General features: G+C 39.4%; 1 protein-coding gene across 11 annotated transcripts in view; it reads right to left on the minus strand.

The window, feature by feature from the left end:
• Window positions 1–15,517, minus strand: part of DLG2 (discs large MAGUK scaffold protein 2) — a 1,468,504-nt gene that overhangs the window by 485,883 nt on the left and 967,104 nt on the right. For all 11 annotated transcript variants that reach the window (XM_073336088.2, XM_073336097.2, XM_073336081.2 and 8 more), the window contains one exon: window positions 7,436–7,486. In XM_073336088.2, coding sequence (XP_073192189.1) covers window positions 7,436–7,486 — 51 coding nt within the window. The remainder of the gene's footprint in view (window positions 1–7,435; window positions 7,487–15,517) is intronic.

Below are 15,517 nucleotides of genomic sequence, written 5' to 3' on the forward strand. Positions count from 1 at the left end.
ATACACACAGAAGAGATGGTGCCTCCAAGCATGGGTGCAATATCCTATTGGGAATTCCTGCAATTTGAACTTTCACAGTAGTGTCCAGTGGCTAGTCTGGGCTTTGTCTCTGCACTAAGGCCACCCATCCTGCCCATTATCTTTGGCTTATGTTTAGCCCCCTGCCTAGTAGGCATCTGATGCATTTTACAGCCCTGAAATAACGGAGGCCTAACTCCACTGCACTAATGCAAGTCATTCTACACAGCATTTCCTTTTTACGGTGTATTTTTATGACTGAAGATAGAGGAAAGTAATGGCTTATTTTGGGGAATACTAAGCGTGCTTTTGGGCACTGAAGTTTGATTGCAACCTGCCAAGCGCTATACTACTGCTGGATCTGTATTTTATGTCCATAAATTAGTATAGAAAAATCAAATGATCTCTAAGGTGGTTGAAGCATTTAAACGTGTAACTTTTTTGCACATTTGTCTGATATCTATTAATGTAATTTTGCTATATCAGTATGCACTAGAAGAATTATATATATATAGACTGTGGGACAGATTCAAGGTGCAGCTGAGGAAGGAGTATTGCACAAAGGTACAAAGGAGAACGTATTTCTGTGGCTGGCTCCACACTCGGAGTTCCTGCACTTCCTGCCCTAGCCCAGGTCTCTAAAGGAGGGGAATCTGCCAGAGTCTGACGCCTAGATATACAAGACTCCCCAGCAGTGCGTGGGAGGACACTGCTGTTCCCAATTCTTATACTACTATTGTGACTGCGCCCCACTCTTCAGTTCTGTGGTTTCCACAGCATAACTATTCTCGCAATTTTAATTACAAGTCTCATAATATTTGGTATTTTTCTTAAAGTCCCAGCTCTTGGAATCCTGTGATTATGTGAGAATCTCAGCTTTCATTTACAACCAACCAACCAAAGCAGTAAGTTTGTGACGCTCATGGTTACTATGGTGACCAGATGTCCTGATTTTATAGGGACAATCCTGATATTTGGGGGGTTTTCTTACATAGGTGCCTATTACGCCCCACCCCTGTCCTGATTTTTCCCACTTGCTAGCTGATCACCCTAATTGTTATAGAGAAAAGTTTGATAATATCACCCAAATGCAATTTAAAACCTAAAAGCCAGAAGGCAAATAAAAACAAGAAAAAATATCATAATTTGGGGGAGAATTCACAGATTCCAAGGCCAGAAGGGACTATTGTGATCAACTAGTCTCACTCCTTGTGAAACACAGGCCACAGAACTTCCCCAATATAATTTCTAGAGCATAACTTTCAGAGAAACAGCCAATCTTGATTTTAAAATGGTCAGTCATTGAGAATTCACCATGGTGCTTGGTAAAGTTATTCCAGTGATTAATTACTCTATTAAGTATTTATGCCTGACTTACGATTTTTTCAACACTCCGAGAGAGAGTATTGCCAACGCCATGTCCCTATAGACTTTTCTCACAATCAATATTGCAACCAACTGGTCAACCACAAAAGAGTGCAACTTTGGCACTGCCAAGCTTATGGAATCTGGGCAATGCTCTGCAATGCAATCAGTGCCTAATCTCTGTTTCTTTAGTTGTTACAATTAACAAAGCGGGGAAAAGCACAGCTGTCCCAAGGGACAGCAATCCATTTTATTTTTGTCTGGTAATCCTACATTATTTTGTAGCTACAATTCAGGGATGCATGAGCTAGCTGGCAATTGCAAGTTTTAGGAATGTATCATAAGTGAAGTAAATAACTGATGAGATCTAAATTACGGTAGCTCAGATATCTGCACTGAGAAGGGAAGCTTATTATGTACTGTTTGCTACTGATGTACTATAGTTTTTGTATTTCCAAACCACTGGCCTAACATATTTTTGCAGCTTTGCCATTAAATGGAGACAATTTTCCAATCTAATTTCTAGGGCTCTTTATAGAAGAAAATGGATAATTAATGTGAAGTATTTATCACCTCTTCTGAAAGTACTGTCACTGTAACATAAATGGATAACAGCCATTTAAAGGCAATAACTTGTATTTTATCTCTCTCACAAAAACAGATGCAGATCCTTTATCATTCCTATTTCTGAGAATAGCACTGATAAGTGTGACTGAACATTTCAAGTAGTAAGAACAAGTAGCCACAGAATCTGCTGCTCCAAGTGCCTTCCCACAGGAACTATAACTGTGTGTGTAAATGCTTACACAACAACATTTAAAATATAACAGGAATAATTATCTACGTTAGCACTGGCAAAAACCACACTGGTTTCTGTACTATGTAAGCTGATAACTTTACACATCTATTAAAAATTAAAATACTACCCAGGAGGCATGTGTTCTGTTCAGTGACCTTTGAAAACTCTAATCTAATAAATAGCTAGAGATGCCCAAATAGTTTGAGAAACCATAGATAAAAATGCCTATAACTATTACACATTATATTGTGATGATACACAGAGAGTGACTCTTCCTGTGCTTTGCTTTAAAGTGTATAGGAAAACTTATCAATACAGATTTAAACTCGTGTCCCTTAAAAGTGTAAGGGTTATGATATTCATGCTCCTAGATAATTAAAGGTACAGTGTGCAGAAGTAGTGCAATGAGTCATTTACTCTCAGGGCTTGTCTATACAGGGAGTTTAACCATCAGCTTTTTATGTGTGCCAGGTAATGCATAGTACCAGTAATAGTGTGCACATGGGATGGTGTGACCTCTGCCAATGAGCATCACTGTGTATACGTAGCAGCTGTTTGTGGCAAACTGAGGTCATGGCAAAACCTCTAAGGAAGGAGATTCTACCACCTCCCTAGGTAACGCATTCCAGTGTTTCACCACCCTCTTAGTGAAAAAGTTTTTCCTAATATCCAATCTAAACCTCCCCCACTGCAACTTGAGACCATTACTCCTCGTTCTGTCATCTGCTACCATTGAGAACAGTCTAGTAGCAGATGACAGAACGAGGAGTAATGGTCTTCAGCAGCTATGGAACTGGGACACAGATGAGGAAGAAGAGGAAGACACCAAGCAAGTGATGGTGGAGGTCCAGTTCCTGAAGCAGCTTCATAGCTTGTAGAATAGTTTCTGGGCTTAGGAAAACCAGTGTGGATTGGTGGAAAAAGGTTGTTCTGCAGACCTGGGATGACCAGCAGCCGTGAGAGAATTTCAGGATGGGGAAGGCAGTCTTTCTGAAGATATGTGCTGAACTAACCCTAGAGATACAATGGCAGTGTACCAACATACAATGCCACATACCCACGGACAAGCAGGTCCCAACTGCCACCTGGAAGCTGGCTATCCCTGAATGCTACTGGTCTGTAGTGAACCAATTTGGTGTGGTGAGATTGACTGTTGGGCCACTGTCATTCAGATGTGTAGTGCTACGGAAAAGATGCTGTTGCACCAGGTTATACAGCTCATTAATGCTCTGGTGGTTATTGATGGCTTGGCACACAAACTGTATTGGGGAAACTGATGGGATCTGCGTGCCTTTCCCCGCCCCTTCACCCCTCTCCCCCCAATTAGAGCTCAGAATTCATAAACAGAAAGGGGTATTTCTCCACAGTGCTTGAAGAGCTTGTCGACCATCAGGGCAGGTTTACAGACAAATGTTGGGTGGTTTGGAAGGATCCACGGTGCTAGGTTCTTTCAGAACTCAACTCTTTTTAATGTCATGGAGAAAAGACTGTTTTCTTCCAGGAACACTAGGGACAGTAATGGTGTGGAGATTGCTCCAGTTATCTTCAGAAACCCAGATTATCCTCTGCTGCTAAGTAGTGTGCAGCTTCCGTTGTTATGAAGCCATTCAAAAGCTACTTGGGCTGAAGGCAGGGACTTTTAACTGCCACCTCAGTTGTTGCAGAATGGTAGTGGTGTGTACATTTGAAAGGGAGATGGCACTGTTTGTGGAATAGGTTGTAAGCAGCAGAAGAAAGTGTCCCAAAGATTATAGCAGCATGTTGTATTTTGCACAATATTTGTCAGAGCCAGGGAGAACCCTTAGCAGCGGGTGAGAGGCTTAGGTACAGAGACTTGCTCAGAGGTTCGGACAGTCAGCAAGGCCTCCAATAAAAAATTCCAACAGCCAGGGCAATATCATTGGGGATGCCTATTGCTCTTATTTTGAGTCTCATACCTGAAATTGTGCAGCTGTATATCCAGCTATTTATCTGTGTGTGTATGGGGGGGGAGGTTGGAAATATTTTGTGCAAATCAGTGTTGTTTATGGGCAGTGGAAGTGCAATGTTGAGGCAATTCCTATTTTATTTTATGTCTTTGCCTATATGTGCTTGTAAAACCTTATAGATAAGCGCAAAGTTCATTATTTTCCATGTAAAAACGAACTCCTTATGAATGAATTTTTCAACATTTGTATTACTGAACAATCTATTATGTAATGAACAGAAATGAACCTTTAACTGAAACACGAATGAAACAATATATTAAAAACAATCTAACTACAAAGAACCCTGTCATTAAACTGGATGTGAAACAAACCAACAAAGTGCAAGAGTGCGGTGCACAACACAACACAAAATTGCAGGTGAATATGCATCTTGGGCTCTACCAGTTCTTGTGCCTGGGACGTCTGGTGTGGAGTGACGAGGCTCGAATTACCAGGGGTGATAGAGGACTCAAAAGAGCTCGGGGTCCAGGTTCCAGTGTTCTCAGTGCCCTAAGCTAGGGTCTCTGATAATGGCCTCTGGGAGCCCTGCTGCAGGGGGCAGGGGGTACAGTTGGGAAAAGTTTCCACTAACCTGTATTGCCCAGGGGCTGCATATATTGTTTTACAGCCCTGCATTACCTGCTGCCCTATAGTAACATACGCTGCAACAAAGCATTTTGGCTTTGTACTGCCTCCAGGAGTTGCTTCTGCATCTCCCTATCTTTTTCCATACTATGTTTGGCCACAGTAATGCTTTCCCTAGCAACTGCCACGCTGTACTTGGTCACTACAACAACCTCCCTGGAGAGCGTCTTATCTGATTCCTTCTTTGTCCTCAAAAAAAAAAAAAAAAACCCCTCAACCTCTCCACACCTTTGAGGGAGGACTCTGCAATGTCTATGAACATTTCATCATGAGTTTTCATTTTTTTCTCCCCGACAGGTTTGCCAGCCACTGTCTTGATAAAAGATCCCATCCTTGATGTTCTGGCTGGTACAGGAGCCGTGTATGTGGGAGTAGTAAAAACATTCATAAACAGCTATTGTGCATTTTCTAAAAAAGCTGTGACAGCACCGTGATATACATATACCGTGATACTGAAGTTAACATGTTTCTGGCTTTACCTCCTCAAGATTCTTCCCAGCCTTGGGGGAATCTTAGAGATGGTGAGCAATACACGTGGAGGTGGGTGACTAGAAGGCACAGAATGGCTTTGTTTAAAAAAAGCAAAGGGCAGGCCAGGAAGATATGCTACGAGGTTATTCACCAGGATTGTCCCCCCAAATTGCTGCAGGAGTGGAAGGGAGCCATAAGCAATACTGATGGAAAATGACTGTGCAGCTATGACTCAATTTCTGGACAAAAACCAAGCTGGAACTAGTGTCCCAGCATGTCGGGCATTGCCCTCAGGGCTCGGAGCATGGCAATTTTGGCTTCTCCCTCCTGCATACATGGGTGAAAGTGCAGAGAAAAAACAGGATTCTGCAATGTTTGCCTGAAGCAGTCACTGTTACCATTCTTTCTTCATGTAAACCCGCAAAAAAACCTCAGCAGAGAGCTGTACCTGGCTTGCAAGGTCCAGGCCTGAAATATCCATATCTACCTCTCAGAAAGTGAGAACAGTAACCAAATTGCCTTTTCTGTAACCGCTGTCTCTGTATACTTTTGCCTTTCACACAAAATAATGTTTTCATTATGTGAATCTTGCATGGAAGTGAATAGGGTAGAGGCCATGGCAGACATCTGGAGCCGGCGAATGGGGTTTTGGAGCGGGGGGATTTTCACCAGATAGGACAGCTGAAGGAAGGGGAAAGAAAAATAGCTACGTGAGCAAATGCCTTCTCCAGAGTGAGCCTAAAAAAGATCAGTAGTCTGGGCTTTAGCATGAGATGTAGGGCAACTGCACCACTGAAGTAACCATCATTTTGGAAAGGTACACAGTGGAGGGGGGAAGCAAATGGACAGCGTGGGGCAATGGAGGGAGAGAGGCTGGAATGTTAGGTCACAACCGCCTACAATGGTTGTAGCCATGGACACCTGGGACTGAAGTTAGCATGGCAGTACAGCACAATAAATCAAACCTTAAATTTCAGCCTCCTCGGCACCTGTGTCATGTGTACACAAATGTTTTCAAACCAAATTAACTTGACTTAGTCCCCATGTAGACAAGCCCTTACTAGCTATTTAAGAATAGTTGGGTTTCCATAGTCGCAGCCCTGTTAGTCTGTATCTGCAAAAAGAAAAGGAGTACTTGTGGCACCTTATTGTCATATTTTGATCAATCAGGCCTTGCTTTCCATTATTTTATATAGAAAATAGCCTATTTATACTAGTTTAAAGATAATTAAAAGAGGTCTGTAGTCTACTTCTGCAGTCTAAAAAAAGTTATGTAACCAGCAACCAAACACGCCACTGAGGCTAGGAAGACCGGATACCAAGTGATTCCTAAATCTGGACGTTTTCCAATGCTATGTTTCAATTGCACAGCTAACAATACAAGGTTTCAGTTCTAATACCACACACAGTTAATATTGATAAGAAATAAGTCTGTACAAATATTGTCCATGCTTTTACACATACACATTTATACATACAGGACCCTGCTTTTACACAGTATCAGAGGGGTAGCTGTGTTACTCTGTATCCACAAAAACAAGGGAGGAGTCCGGTGGCACCTTAAAGACTAACAGATTTATTTGGGCATAAGCTTTTGTGGGCAAAAAAATCCACTTCTTCAGATCTTAAACCCAAATAAATCTGTTAGTCTTCAAGGTGCCACTGGACTCCTTGTTGTTTTTGTTTTTACACAGTTACTACAACATTAACATTTGAAAGGCTGTTAATTATCTCTCTATAAAGCGCTTATCTGTGCTAAATTTCTTCTTTCCTCATGAACACACAAGTCAGTCAAGGAGGCTAAAAGTGAGGAAAGCTTTCCATACTTCCAGCTTGCAAAGTACAAAGAAAATAATCTCTGCACCCAGATGTTCCATCACCTGATGGTCTTTTCCTAGTACTCAGACCTCAACACCATGTAATAGTTATGAATAGGAAAAGTGTTCTGGATCCTGACATGCAAACATGTGAAAGGCTGACACTGCTGAAGTTCTTATATTTACAATCTATTGGACAAATCCTGAAGTCCTCACTTAAAATGGAAAATGTTATCTGACTAAGGAATTTAGAATTTGACCTTTCATGATATTATTTCATCATAATTTAATTTGTGCTACAGAAAATCAAATTTTCACTGGCTTCTATAATACAAAAAACAATTCATACTTACCCTCTCCAATGTAATTTCTTCAAATTCATATTCGATTTCTGTTCCATTGACCTAAGAAAGCATGTAACAGAAAATCCATTAGCAGTGCATTGAAGGTAATTAGGCAATAAACCACATATTTTACTCTTGAATATATACACTTATGTCCCATTACTTTGTGGGAATACAGCTTTTCGAAATAGAAGTCCTGGTCCTGCAAGCCTTCCACACACAAACACTTGATTTGCCTCCCATTAAAGTCACTGGGAAAACTGACATTGACTTGACTCGTGCAGGATTAAGGCCAGAAAGCCCAGTTGAAATCAATGGTAGTTCTGGACATGGCAGACCTGAAAGACGGGTTGCTGAGATACATCATTTGAGTTTGCTTATTACGATTCTACTTTGTGGACTTGACACAAATATTTAAATTTCCAAGCTGTACAATTTCATGGGAATGCATCTCTAGAAGCTCTTCCCACAAATGGCAGAAGGATTATTAATTATTCACTGCCTTACAAGCTCAAATACACTATGCAATAATATTGACTGCCAGATGAGAAATTAATTGTTCTTACTGGAAAAATAATTCACTGATAAACCCACTGAAATACAGCATCTTGTTTACAACACTAAACTAGGGCAAAAACATGACAGAAGATCCTTACAATGGACACATGAATTACAAAAAAAACATTAACATGCCAATTCATTTCCTCAATTTAATTTGAATCTCAAAACAAATTAAATTGTACAAAATGCAAAAGTACCAAGAATGGGATGTGCCAGGCAAGAAATTATTCAATAAAATGGATGTTACTAGTTGAAGTAGTGGACTAGGACATGGATTTTCTCTCCTTGTGCAAGCCCACTTAACCTCTCTTCCTCATCTGTTAAATGGAGATAATACCCTGAAGAGACGTCCTCTGGTTGTGCAGATTAATCAAGTTTAGTTAAGTGAAAATTGCTCACTTTCTCATTTTCACCATATAATTATAAAATACATCGATTGGAATATTTTACTTACATTTCAGTGTATAGTATACAGAAGTCATTGTCTGTATGAAATTTTAGTTTATACTGACTTCAAAAGTTTTTATGTAGCCTGTTATAAAACGAGGCAAATAGCTAGATGAGTTGATGTCCCTCCTGGAAGACTTCTGCATATCCCTGTTTGAGAACCACTCTTCTAATGTATGTAGGTATTTCTAATGTGAACATTGCTATCAGGTTCATAAGTCAACCAAACAAAACCTTATGCTTTACTATAAAATATTTCACTTGGTTTAATTTACTTTCATTAAAAGAATGCATATTGGCCTCAGAATTATGCAACAATCTCAGGTATCAATTTTATTTTTTGTAAAGATGTAGATATGTTTTCACCTGTGATCCAAGCTTTGGTAAATCCTGAATGCAATAATATAGATTTACAACCCCAGAACCCTCCCCCACCCTCCCCCCCAAAAACATGACACTAACCAAAAAAAATCCCAAATCAAAACAAAAAGGGGAAAGTTTTTAAGGTCAGGCTTGACAAAGCCCTGGCTGGGATGATTTAATTGGGGATTGGTCCTGCTTTGAGCAGGGGGTTGGACTAGATGACCTCCTGAGGTCCCTTCCAACCCTGGTATTCTATGATTCTATGATTCTCTCTATCAGTGTTATAGAGGGCGAAAATTTATGAGTTTAACCTGTATAAGCTTTATAAAGGGTAAAACGGATTTATTTGGGGTTTGGACCCCATTGGGAACTGGACATCTGGTGGTGGAGACAGGAACACTTCTTAAGCTGTTTTCAGTTAAGCCCTCAGCTTTTGTGGGACGTTGTTCAGACCTGGGTCTGGGTTTGTACCAGGCAAGCATGTCTGGCTCAAACCAGGCATGGTTCTGGAGTCCCAAGCTGGCAGGGAAAATGGATTAGAAGTAGTCTCAGCACATCAGCTGGCAGTTCCCAAGGGGGTTTCTGTGATCCAACAGATGCAAGGATTTTATTTGGCTTTAGATGGGGTTTGATGTAAGATGACTACTGATTTGCACACATGTGAACTGGCTGTGGTGAGTGTGCACTAGGTTTGTAAGTGTGAAGACTGTTGTGGTCTGTATTGCATGAATTAGGTTAGAAACCAACTGCTTTCTTCCTGTGTACAGAGTGTGTGTGTGTGTGTGTGTATAATATATATATTTTTAAAATAATTCCTAGAGCTGTGATTCACGACCATTAATGTGGAATTAAAGTTTAGAGATCTATCAAACTATGGCAGAAAGCCCTAATGTCAAAGTATAGTCTTTTTTCCTAAAGCCTCAAGGTTTAGAAAGCCAACATTTGAACAACACACTATAACCTTCAAATATCAGATATTCATAAACATATCTCCAACTTCTGTTTTGCTGCTGAAAATGAATTGCTAAGACTAAAAAAATGAAAATGTAATGGACAAATTCTCTAGGTGGTTCTGAATAGAGCAAAACTAGACAAGTCATGGCATATCAAAGGAAAACAAGAACTAGTATATCAGAGTAGCACAGATGAATGACTCTTGGTCAGATAACTTCCAAAATGCACACACCATCATGGAGGTAATTCCAATGAAATGCAAGCACAAGACCATGTGAGCTAATATAGTATGTTAGTGCATGCACATATGTTCACGGAGTGTCACAGACCCAAAGATTTTGGTCAGACATCCATAAAATATTCAATATTGTGTATAATTACAAACCTATTATTATTATTAAATAGTATTCATTTATATTATAGCAGTGCTGAAAGGCCTCAGTCAGGATTGGGTCCTTCTGGTACGGGATGCTGCACAATCACAGAAAGTCCCTGTCCCATAGAGCTTACACTCTAAGAAATGCACCTTAATTTATCAAATAAAGATATTCATACAGTTTATAAAAAACAGGAGCATTATCAGGCTGTTTCACAAGAGAAAACCCTATACTTTTCAGGTGCCTACAGTCTATAAATGTGATTAGCTCACCACTCTGTGCATCTGAGGTGTAAGTTACTGTAAGTAATTTTAGGTCCAGCCCTTCTTATGGTTGCAGCACAAGAGAGGAAAGTCAAGAGTCAACGCTAAGTTTCACAGCTTGACAACACTCATATATTTGAAGCCCTAGTTATTATTGGGGGATTTTTCCCAAATGCTTGGCCAGAACATGTTTAGTTTTGGTCAAGAGATATGTGGTAGAACAACTGACTGGAAACCATCACTAGGGTGACCAGATGTCCTGATTTTATAGGGACAGTCCCAGTATTTGGGGCTTTGTCTTATATAGGTGCCTACTACCCCCCCCCACCCTCTGTCCCGATTTTTCACACTTGCTATTCACCCTAACCGTCACTTAAGGGACATTACCAACAGTGCCTTAGAACTGATATAACTTGACATTCTAACAAGCAAACAGGCCAAAGAAAGCCACCTCTTACTCTGAGGTGAGCATGAGAGAAGGAGGAACAAACAGGTCAGAGGGCGTAATTATACACAATGGCTTAGACGTGGATAAATGTTGTCAAGCGTTTGACATTTAGCCCAAGCTATCTCACTCCATGAGGATATGTAATTGACCTAGCTTCTTTCCTCAAAAGGTGGTTAGTTTGGGTGCTTTAAGGGGAGTTTTGCTATTTATGAAGGGGACTAAATTAAAGTAACCTGTTAATGTTGGATGAATTATTTACTTATCAGAAATTAGCTGTGTTTTTAGAAGATAATGCTACATTTCTAACTCAATGAGAATGATATTGTGCCCAAGCTTCAAAGTACCCAGGATTCAAAGTACTCAGAAATGTTTTGTGCAGATAAATTCATAATAGCACACTGGTACATTTATTGCATTTCTGTAATGGCAAAAATCTCCTAGTCTTGTGCTTTATTATATTAGATGAGGCATGTTTATAATCACCCAGAGATGCTCTGCTTATCTTTTTTTTGACTGATAAATTAAAATACTGTATCACTGGGATGATAAAATATAAGGATTTGATCATGCTAGTATTGTGGATAAAAAGGCATATGAAAAAGGTGATATCAAAAACATGCTCTTGGAATTTTATAAAGTGATATAGATATCTTGAGACTGTTACCCTTATGATTTGCCTTCATCCTTCTATTAATATTGACATAAATCAAAGCTTCTTATTATGTTTAGTTTTATTTTCCAGAGGGCCGTGTTTTGGCTAAAGCATGAGCGGAGTTTTGCTAAAAATTAATGTTCAGTTTTATGATAGCTGAAAAACGTCAAACTGATTATCTGGTGCCACAAGTACTCCTTTTCTTTTTGCGAATACAGACTAACACGGCTGTTACTCTGAAACCTATCTGGAGTGAGGAGTACTTCTATCTGCTTTTATTAGCAATTACCTATTACCAATCAGAAAACTAGTCCCCTACACCAACTAGGTCCCAATTTTCATCTACACTGATTCTGTTTCTTTTGACTGCATGGTCTTAGTAGTTGTCTTTGCACCACATTCTTTATACCCTACAAGACTGCCAAATTCATGTTACAGAAGTGATCATAGGGCACATTTGTTCTTTAAGAATTTTCATTTTGCTGCGTAATCTTTTTGAATTTCACAGTTCTAGCTGGCAGTATCAGATATTTTTACATACTTTTGGGAATGAAAATTTAAAAGTCCTTCATGATTTCTGCAATCAAATCAATGGGGTCAAAAATATTCCTTCAGTCATCCTTTATCTTTGGCTGCAGTCCTTCATTAATCTTCAGAACTACTTTACAGTTGGCAAGAAATGTGCTAATCTCTTTTCATCATTTTTTTTGTTTTGTTAAGTAAAGTGTCTTTGCCTCTATCCACAAACATATAGAAAATAGTCTACTAAATTCTTTGGTAATTTTATCAAGGACAACAATCAGTTTTCAAATATGATTCTGCTTTTTCCAAGTACCATAGAGAGCTTGCCAGAAAACTGTCAGATCAATCCTCATTTTCAAAGAGAGACTGAGTGCATTTTTATGTGGTTCCTATCCAAGATTCCAGGCATTTCTTTTTAATCTCAGCTTGTAACATTCCACATCCTTCCCCCCCAATATTTCCTTTAGGAAACAAAGAGGCAATTTGTTAACCCCCTTGAAGGAAAGAATAAATGACATATGTTAAGGCATTTCATGCCTGTAAAACCACAAGACAAGCTGTTATATAAAGATATAGGTGTGGAGGAGAATAAAAAAACCCCAAGGAAATACCCGCTGTATGGTTCTTAAAAATATATATATACATGGCACCAAGTGTAGGGCTCTCACAGGCTTCAACACCACAAATGCCTCTACCTGGTAACTGCAATCATCAACTCCACTGCCTCTGCCAAGTTAAAGAAAACGGATACTTGTGCATTCAACAGAAGGCTACAGTACACACAGCAACAAGCCTTTTCATCACATTCCAATTATGGAAGAGATCACTTTGACCTCATTGCAAAGTTAGCAGGGTTCACAGAAGTTCCACCTGTTAGTCAACAATCAAATAGTTTGCTGCTGCAGGGTCATTAACAACAAACTGTATGCTGCTCATGTGACTTCCTCCTTGCTATGTCAAATGGGAGAAAGTTAAGGCCTTTTATTCAGTTGATCATTCTTTCTTCCTCACATGCTGCTTCTCTCTGTTTCTGCAACCCTATGCAGCCCACCTCTTCTCTCTGGAAACCTCATCCATTCACAAAATGATTGGTACAACCCCTATACAGTGGATTCTCAGTTCCCTCTCTTTCCCCAACCACTCTCCCTTTACCAATTTGCACATCTCCAAATGTCTCCAACATCTCCTCCTGGATGCTCTGCTGCAATCTCAAACTCATTCTTACCAAAACAAAATCTATTTTTCTTCTTAGTCCTCATGCAGCACCTTTTCTTTGCACCCTCCACAACTCCCCATTGCTCAGTTTCACAACTTCTGTATCTTCTTTGACTTTTCATTCCTTTTCACATCATGTCAGGACTTATGTCCTGCTTCATCCTCCTCAATATCCCCCTAATCCTCATTTTTCTCATTCTCCATCAAATCACGAGTGTTGATCAATTCCTGCTCTGATTACAAGATTCTTCACCTTTCTGAGCTGCCTGCATCTCACTACTTCTTCTCTATCCAATACCACCAATAACACCATCTTCTCTCATAGCTCTCCTTAAATTATTGCAACTGCATCACCTCCCCACCTTGCATTCCTTCACTAACTTAATTTCACCAGAAACCTAACCCAATCTTTGAATATCTTTATTCTCATTTCATCGTAGTCTTTCCATTGTCCACACTCCTCACAATCCCCTTTCCTTTGACTACTTTCATTCTCAGTTTTGCTCCTTCTTTTATGCTGTCTCCTCTGACTGGACAAGTTTCTTACTCCCTGCATGAAGACTGCACTATCATTCAGATTACTCCCATGCAACTCCTTCCAGGTACCCTTGCTACCTTAGCCTGCTCACCAGTACTCTCTCCACTTTGTCCACTATTACACTGGGTTTTGTCTTGTCTTCATTGTCTATATTGTATGGATTGTAAGCCACTCTGGAGGATGTGTATTTCTTTATGTTTGTAAAGCACAATTAAATATACATAATGATGATGAAGAATTTAAACTCACAGTCTCACCATGACTACATCCATAAGAGCTTCCTCTACAACCCATAAGCATGTAGTCACATTTTATCTAGCTGAATGAAACAACATAGGAACTCACAACATAGTCTATTACACAGGCTTATGCTGTTGAAACATCACTTAATGCATTTTGCTTGATGATTTCCTGACATCCCTATATCTTAAAGTTCTTCTGTAGGATATCTTTAACTTACTTACTAATGGTCACTGCTGACTACTAAAACACACACTGATCACTACATTTTCTCAAATGGAACAGACACCGATTTGTTTCCACAATCATGTCATTCCGTTCACACACAGCAGCCATTTCCAGAAGTACATTCAGCAGAACTGGGTACTAGTTTTCTTTCAATGACATTTGGCCTTGGAAAAGTATTCAGAACTTTCGCAGTAAAAAGGAAAGCAAGTCTCAAGTAAATGACTTTGTAGGTGTTCAATATCACCAGGTTCTTTTGTGTGCCATTCATTGCATTTACTAGACAGCTTCATAACAGTTTTCACTCTGTTATATACTTCTGATATTGTTGATGCCCCAACGTAAGATTAAGCATAAACTTTCAGTATGTCAAGATCCATCACAATCTTAGAGCACTATCCATCAGTTTTTCAATTTCTATACACATACATTTCTGGAAGAACATCAGTACTTTAAGATCACAATTTATGTACAAAATAGTCAACGGGAGTTGCTACTGTTTCAATGACCTTGCTTCATCAACTAAGAGTGCAAAGTTGATGTGTCCTTGGACTTATTTGGCTATTCTTTTCCAAATGGTAAATGCTATTTGTCATTCAGAGATTAGTAATTTTCTTTGGAATTACAATGTTTAAAAGCCAGAGAATAATTTAAAAACAAAACCACAACAACTGAGTTTATTAAAAGAGATAAGCACCTGGTCAAGGTGGAGTCTACTCTACATTTACAAATAAATCCACCCCATATCAACTGACAAAACCTTAAACCAATGAAAGCAGACAGATGTATTACACTGAAAATGTACCAAAGCTTAGAAACTACAACTTGATGTGGTATCTCTCATAACGATAAAACGAGTAGTCATCATGAACCTTGCACCTTGGACAAACGCACGTCTTCATATAACATGAACCAGTCCCAAACTCAAACATCTTTTTTATTTTAAGTAAGATTATCTAGTCTCCTGCCCCTTGTTATACTACAAAATTCCCAGTAGGAAGCATATTAAAACCCTGAGACTAACTGTATAAAACACCGGCACTCAGGGCATTGAAAAAAGAGAGATGCCAAGGGAAAAGTTTCCCGCATACAGTCCCTATCTAAGTTTTTAAAACTCTGCCCCTAGTAACTGAGTGGCTTTAAAACCTTTCCCATTTTGCCATAGATAAGGTTATCTGTATAAAGATTAATGCAATGCAGATTCTAGGGTTACATTATTGAGGTATGTGAGGCCACTGAGAACTTGAGCAACTCACCCCCTTGAGCAACTCACAACATCCTTATCT

This window comes from Lepidochelys kempii, chromosome 1 (assembly GCF_965140285.1).
Source record: "Lepidochelys kempii isolate rLepKem1 chromosome 1, rLepKem1.hap1, whole genome shotgun sequence".
NCBI lineage: Eukaryota > Metazoa > Chordata > Testudines > Cheloniidae > Lepidochelys > Lepidochelys kempii.